This window comes from Asterias amurensis, chromosome 3 (assembly GCF_032118995.1).
Source record: "Asterias amurensis chromosome 3, ASM3211899v1".
Classification (NCBI taxonomy): Eukaryota; Metazoa; Echinodermata; class Asteroidea; order Forcipulatida; family Asteriidae; genus Asterias; species Asterias amurensis.
This window is the reverse complement of record NC_092650.1, coordinates 5330465-5338656: the sequence shown is the minus strand read 5'-3', so window position 1 is coordinate 5338656 and position 8192 is coordinate 5330465. Positions and strand designations below refer to the sequence as shown.

The window sequence follows — 8192 nt, the reverse complement described above, 5'->3', positions numbered from 1 at the left end:
ATTCATAAACATCACCAAACAAAATGGACTACAAAGAAAGTTTCACATTAAACCATTCATTTAATATGCAACAGCCATATGTGTACCCACTTTAAATTTGAACTTGCACTTGTTTCAGTTTGGCAAAATTTGTGTCCATTGAAATACATTTAATGTTTATGTACTACTAAAACTCATTTAGAACTTCTGACTTGAAAAGTACTATAGTACTAAAGTGTTAATATAATAATAGTACCAAAAGAAGATTTATAACCCAATTAACAAAAACACATCTTAGTGACTTTTAGTCAAAAGAATAACCAAGTTTTATCACAAATTTCATATAGACGCCACGGAGAAAACAAGTTGATCTACTATGGGCCCCTTACACTCATAACAAGACCACACCCATCCTATCGCCTCTGGCATGTCTGGGCAGAGTTTTGGGTTCAAGCGAACTCAAAGTTTGATATTTTTAGTTCTTAGAAATAGTTGACATAATCTCTAATGCTGTACATTATATTTGATTCTTTAACATTCGATGAATGTTTTTAAAAATAAATTTTCATAGGAAATACATATAACAATTTCTGTAATAATGGTGGTTAAATGGAAAAAAAATGAAACAAATTAACGCTCGTTAATTTCAATATAATCATTAAATTATTGTCTTATAATTAAATGTTATTTACTTTAATATATATTTGTTTTAATTATGTGCAAAGCATACATGATTTTATAAATCTTATCTGAGGTTAATTTCACGACTCTGCCTGCTGCACAATTCTGCGCTTGCGCCACCATTCACAAGTTAGTGATGCAGAATTTCTGCGTTAGCTGTGTTGGCGAACAATGTGTAGTATCGTGTTTGCAAGCACAAAAATTACTTGCTAACCTATGAAAAGCACTTTCTGTAAGCGCCGAACTGTTTAGCTTTTTTTTAATCGCTAATGTTTTGCTTACAGTAAGCAGAGCCATGAGATTGGACCCCAATAGCTTTTACTATACCTCATACATATTCATGAATGAGAGTCGAGTTCTCATTGGTTCATTCATCATCACGTGCCAGGTGTTATTTTTGCTAATTACCAAGGGCACGTGAGTATTAATGCAAGTTATAAATGCGCATGAGAAGCAATAGCTCCTTTGGAGCTATTCTACTTGTCATGCGCATTTCCATTATGCGACGTCATCCCCGGCGCTATTCTACTTGTCATGTGCTCCCCGCTACCGCACGAACATCGCTCTAGCACCGCCAATAGCATGAACAAACTTATCATGGTTCATTTTATTCCACAGATGTAATTTTCCCTTGCTCCAAACAACTGAATTATGTATGAAGTATAGTAAAAGAAATAAAACATGGTTTATTTTGGCCGACTAGTCGATATGAGCTCCCCTCGGTATTGGAAGTTGAAAAACTAGTTCCCTCGGCATCGCTTTGGGAACTAGTTTGCCAACTTCCAATACCTTGGGAAGCCAATATCAACTAGTCACCCTCAAACCAGGTTATATTTGTATAATACAATATAAATCACAAAATATTATTCTCTTTTGCATAACTTTCGACTATGTCTTAAAAACAATTTGGTCTATCGTTCTGAAATTTTTCTCTTGCCTATGTTACACAAAGGTCAAATAAAAGTTTTTAAATCTTAAAATCGAAAAAAAGAGAAAAAATTTCCAATGTTGTTCTACTTTAAGCCAAATTATTCCATCCTAATTCCTTACTACTTAAAAGTGTCCTTAAAGAAACCATCAAAAATGTGTTTTCAGCTTTCTCTAAATTTGAAAGAAGAAAAAAGACCTAAAGCGAGCACCAGTTTAAAGGTTGAACATTTACAAAGAAGCCACAAACATACCTCAGGTCTTTTCCAATCCTCAGTTTGGGCTCGGGGTTCAATTTCATAAAGCCTGTAAGCACAAAAACTTGCTGAGCAAGGAAAAGTATCGCTTAATAGAAACAGGTTACCAGCCAAAATTACATAATTTTTACAATGTTGTGACTGGTGCCCCACTAAATTTTTGCTTAGCAAAGAAATGTGTCGAGCAGTATTTTCTGCTAAACCGCTTTTTAAATTAGGCTCAGGTGTGACCTCCAAACTCTGTTTGATACGAGTCAACATGTTAAACGCAGACTGCAGACAGAGCCCAATCCACGAAGCTCAAGCTGAGGTTTGGCAAGGCCCATTAGTTCTGATTATTGACTTTACAAATCTCACCCCAAAGACATAGGCACTTTTCAAAACCACGGCTTCGTCTCCAGATTCAGCTCAGGCAAGCTTGGCCCTGCAATTCAGCTCAGGCAAGCTTGGCCCTGCGGTTGTTTTGACAATCGCGCGTGCTTTGAGTACGTGCTCAGGGCTTTAGACGGGAGAACGGAGCCTGAAACCAAATCCGAAGCCGTGGATTTGAAAAGAGCCCTAGACTACTATGTAAATACTTGGTACACGTGCATCAGCCATGGAATGAGGTGCATACTGGTCAAGCTAGCGACCAAACTTTATCAGTTACTTTTTACAGCTGCAACCAATAACTGTTTCACTCAATCGCCAGTGATCAACCAATGGCAATTTCAACCCAAAACAGATTGGCTACGAATTAAAAGATTTGTTTCAACAAATCCAAAATTAAATCATGATTATCAACAATCCAGGTGAACGTTTGAATAAGTTTTTGGTTACGACTGCAAAAAATACCCTAGACCAGCATGCACCTCATTCCAAGGCTAATGCGTGCGTACCAAGTATTTATGGAGTATTTTATTCTTCAGCGATTCCTTCGAGACAAAGAGGGCAGGACGGCTTTATGAAATTCTTGGCCTGTTTTCTTCGTCCCATAAACTGGAACAGAGTCCAGTCATTCATCAATTGCACTTCACTGTGTACCACGCCATTGCTGGTACATGTACAATGAACAAAATTATTAATTATGCCTCAGGAATGTTTGAATACAAATCAACCAAAATATATATATTCCTCTGAGGAAGATTGTACATTTATCTCTATTAGCAAAACTGACTGATGGAGGGGGTGAGGGGATATGCAAATTTGTCTGCTATGAATAATTCATGACTCCTACATAGTAGGTAGCCAATCACAGGCCATTGTTGGTTAAGCAGGAAGGATAATAAATTGTTAATTCAACTTGGCGTGCTAAAGCCGAACTTCCAAAACTTGGCTCCAGAATGCCCTCCAGTTTTGACAAAATCTTGAGGGAGAAAGCTTATTAATATTACAGGAGTAATTTTAATCTGGTATTACACCAGCCAATCAACATGTAACAACGTGTACTTCCAAAGTTTGACTACAGTCTATGGAAAACCCATACTGGAATGTAAATGGGCTACCACCATTAGATTTTAAAAAGGGAGTGGGGAGCAAGGTTTGAAAAGTCCTGGGGAGAACCCTTTGGAGGATTGGAATGAACTCACTTTTCAGAAACCAACTTGCGCAATGCCTTCACAGCTCTTGTTTCAGGATCCCACAAACCAGCTCATCAGCATACACTAACGCCTTCTTCCCCCGCACCATCTCGGACTGAAACAATCTACAGAAGGATCCAGCTTTGTACTCGTCCCTCGACACCTTTAAAGCAGCTCTGAGGGTTACCCAGCTGATGTAGCTCCATCCATGTTTTTTTCCCATTTTAACCGCACTATAAATAAATGCACTTGCTTTCATGTCTCGTCAATTGCAAGCCAACAATTTTTCCCCTACGTATTATTTTAAATAGGCAGATCCCCTCACTCTAGTCAAACAGCACTGGAGGTAAATAATGCATTAAAAAAAATTCAAAGTCAATGCACCAGACATTAAATTTTTTGTTTTCTCAACATTAAAATAAAGTGTGCACCTGCCTTAACTTTTTTTTTGCATTTGCTTTGAAAAAGTTTGTTTTTTTAAACGCAAGGCATCACAATAAACTCCCATTAATATTTATCAATATTATACATTTTTCGTAGTACATGTAGTACACTTTTATATCATAACTTTAGTGAAACATTACTTCCACATCCCATATCTGGGGATTGTCTTTAAACCCTTTTTTACTCAGTAGACAAAGCTCAACACAATTCACTGCGGTGTTTTACACAGCATGTTTACCAGTCACAAGCACTGTACGTTACAAAACATTTTGGCTGGTAACCTGAAATTACTGTCCGCTCTTCGCAGACTTGGTTTTCGAACAACAACAACATTTTAGTTGTGTTGCAGCTTCGGCGTTTCTGTGGGCGGGTATCTTCAGAAAATCATCACAATAAGTTTACATTTTTCTTTACATTAAAGCATTTACAAGCAAAGCGCGCACACTTTAAGCGATACAATAGACCAATTGTAAACGCGCAGCGCCCTCGCACGCCCCTCTGCTTTCAAACATTTTGTGTGTCAAAAACGCACACAAAAGAATGGTACACGTGTTTACCCACCTCCGAACAATGCGCGTCTACCATTTCTACCTTTTTATCGGTGTCCGTTCCTTTCATGCACGCTTTGACGCACAAAATGGTGGACAGCATACGCGCAAGTTTGTGCGCTGCGTGTTGTGCATAGGGTATATAGACCCCTTGCAAGGCCACCATAGCTGAGCTCAAATGATGTGCTCACGAAGACGCACAAGGCAGGCACAACTCTCAAGCAATCCTTTGACCTCCAAGAGGTCTCTGTTGCAAGGGGTTCGAAACCTTTGTCATGGTAATGACCTAGGGGTTCCGAAGGTCAAAGGTCAAAGGTCTTACCAATAATACAGTGTTTAGTACTCGGATAGTAAGCTCATTGCTTCGGCGGCCTTCACTTTCACATCAGCGTCTGGATCCTTCAAGAGTAGGATGAGTGCTGAGTATAGAAAGGACAGAAGAAAAAAAAAAGATTAGTTACTTCAATTTAATTCAATTAAACTTTTTTTTTTATAAAAACACACGAAATGTGTTATTCACTGACAGCATGAAACAAAACCTTCAGCAAACTGGTTAAAGGTACTGGACATGCTTGGTAATTGTCAAAGACCAGTATTTTCACTTGGTGTATCTCAACATACATGTATGCATAAAATAACAAATCTGTGAAAATTTGGGTTCACTTGGCAAATTTGTGTGCTTTCAGATGAAGCCTTTTATTATTTGAGTGAGAAATTACCTCTTTCTCAAATACTACGTTACTTCAGAGGGAGCCGTTTTTCACAATGTGTTAAACCACTGTAGGGATCCACCAAGTGCGCCCTCATTGTTGAACTTCTAAAAAATTAACTTTTGGGATTGTCACGTGACAATCACTCTCTTTTTCCATAGCTCCGTCTTGAAAGAGCACATACTATTTTGGAGTGGTAAATCTCTCTATTTTTATAGGGAGCACGGCTCTGGCCATGCTCCAAAAACTTATTTATATGGGAGCAAAAGAATTATTGAGCTATTTGTGAGTATTGTTTTACGTTTAAACCCTATTGTATACCTGAATTACTGTGATTTTTAGGGTCATGTTTGGATCGGATTATTTATAGATCGTGTGTAGTGCGCTCGTCCGCGTGTGTAGCATGGACGCCACATTGTCGATCTTTATGTGAACTTTCACTGTGCACTGTGACACTGTATAATATGCGTACTGTAGTGTTGTAACTTGTTGTATGATGTTTGCTATGGGTTAAAGCCATTGGACCCTTTCGGTAAACAATTGTCCAAGGCCCACACTTCGTGTATCACAACTTCTATATCAAATAACAAACCTGTGAAAATTTAGGCTCAATCGGTAATCGGAGTCGGGAGAAAATAACAGGAAAACCCACCCTTGTATCCGCGCGTTTCGCCGTGTCATGACATGTGTTTAAAATAAATCCGTAATTCTCGCTATCGAGAATTGATACTGTTTTACTGCTTTCTCAAAAAGTAAAGCATTTCATGGAATAATATTTCAAGGGAAGTCTTTCACCACTACCTTCTGTAAACCCTGTAAGTTATTTGTAAATCTGTGAACTTTTTTTTTTTTTTCTGTACCGAAAGGGTCCAATGGCTTTAAATGAATTAAACCTATACAGAAGAAGTTTATTTGATATATTTTAGCTGTCATTGATTACTTTTATTATCATTGATTGTATTTTGGCGAATGCTCGTCCTTTATCAATTACAGGACCGGCTCTCCCTTACCGTGTCTCTACACTACCAACAGCTCTCCTTTGCTCGTTACCAAGTTTTTTTTCACTTATAAACATTTTTATTAATTACCAAATCTGTCCGGTGCCTTTAAGAGAAATGAACTCATTTAAAAAAGTGTTCTTACCACCACAGACATGTTCCTTGGTGATGAGCGTATGACTTGCCTCTGGCAGATTACCCAATAGAAACCCAGCAAACATGGCAGCATTACCGCGGATGTCCGGCCAGGAGCTCTTGAAGAAACTGACATTTCCCATCACGTAGAAGTTCACTTTCTGTAAGAAGTTTTCGATCTAGAAAAACACAAAAGACTTGTTTTTATTAAGGTTCTTTGCCCATAGGGTGCCATGGCCGAGTGGTTAAGAGCATCAAATTCAAGTTCTGATGGTTAAGTAGAAACTTAGTAGATTGTTAGATATTGGCTAGTTCTTGTGAACTGTGAAATGACGTCATGATGACTTCATCATATGATTTCTTATGATTTTATAAATTTTTACACCTTTAAGTCATAAAATGCTAACTGAACATGGTATAATCTAAATTATTGGGCAAATTGCTTTGAATACACAAACAATTTCAAATTCAGTTGAGAAATTTGAAAAGTTTATTGACGAAAGAGCTGTGCATTTGTGCACAAATGCAATCATTTCTAGTTATTGTTATTATCATCCCTCACCTCACAAGAATACTTGTATACTCCTGTGTTTGTAGATAATTTCTTTGTTTATAAATTGATATTTAAAATAAAAAATCCCATCCCCTTAAAGGTGATCCCTCTCTTGCCGCTTCCAAGGTTGTATCATGACCTCAGGGCCCAATTTCATAGAGCTGCTAAGCACAAAAATTTGCTTAGCATGAAATTTCTTCCGCATAAAAACAGGATTACCAACCAAATTTCCACGCGATTTTCAGGATCTAGAAAACAACAGCAGAATACCAGTAACAAGCAATATGCAACAAATGGAAATTCACTGGAAATCCGGTTTTCATCAAGGAAGAAATATCATGCTAAGCAAATTTTTCTGCTTAGCAGCTCTATGAATTTGGGCCCAGGTGTAATCCCTCACTATTTGGCAGTTACAGTGCTTTTGACTGGCAGCCCGAACAAAGATATGGAGCAGTTTGCGACAGCTAATTCAAAACATTGGAAAATAACAATCAGAACAAACTTACTATGACTTTGGAGAGGTTGAACATGAACTCTCCATAATTGAGTGAGCGCCCGTCGAGAAGATGTTTCTGGAACATTTGATTGAGAGCGCTCGAACCAAGACGTGGTCCGACTTCCTTCAGGGCGTACTTACAGGCCTGGCGAGGAATGGAAAAACAATGTTTGGTCAAAGGGAAACCTAGCCTTGGGCTTGGCTTTGTCAGTTATTTAGATAATAATCAGCCCCTTCAGGACTGGCAGGATCGTGGCCAAAGGAGTAGGCCAAGCCAAAAATATAATGCCTTCTGGTAACCATGTCATCAAATGTCATATAATATCACCTTAAAGCTATTGGACATTTTAGGTAAACAGTATTGTCCAAGGCCCACACTTCGTGTATCACAACTTATATATTAAAATAACAAACCTGTGAAAATTTAGGCTCAATTGGTCATCGGAGTCACAAGAAAATAACGGGAAAACCCACCCTTGTTTCCGCACGTTTCGCCGTGTCATGACATGTGTTTAAAATAAATCCGTAATTCTCGATATCGAGAATTTATATTGTTTTAATGTTTTCTCAAAAAGTATAAGCATTTCATGGAACAATATTTCAAGAGAAGTCTTTCACCATTACCTTCTGTAAACCCTGCAAGTTATTTGTAAATCTGTGAACTTTTAATTTTTTTCTGTTCCAAAAGTGTCCAATGGCTTTTGAGGAACAGCTCTGTATTTCATTTGCAAATGAAATCACAGCCCTAGTTTGTATCATTATCAAGTCCAGTTGCATAAAAGGTATTTTCTTCAATTCAAGTCCTCCGATTTGCCAATGGCCAAGATGCCTGCAACAGTCAACGTTTGTGCATATGCACAAGTGCTAATTTTTGTCTGCATTATGTGTCATTTGCAAAAGCAACA

At 38.0% G+C, this 8192-nt stretch overlaps 1 protein-coding gene across 1 annotated transcript in view; it reads right to left on the bottom strand.

The window, feature by feature from the left end:
• Positions 1 to 40: 40 nt before the first annotated feature.
• The window catches only part of LOC139934584 (maestro heat-like repeat-containing protein family member 1), a 47219-nt gene continuing 39067 nt past the window's right edge, over positions 41 to 8192 (bottom strand). The window contains exons 34-36 of the mRNA XM_071928863.1: positions 7298 to 7432; positions 6249 to 6417; positions 41 to 4814 (exon numbers count right to left, since the gene is read on the bottom strand). Coding sequence (XP_071784964.1) covers positions 4732 to 4814; positions 6249 to 6417; positions 7298 to 7432 — 387 coding nt within the window. The 3' untranslated portion in view covers positions 41 to 4731. The remainder of the gene's footprint in view (positions 4815 to 6248; positions 6418 to 7297; positions 7433 to 8192) is intronic.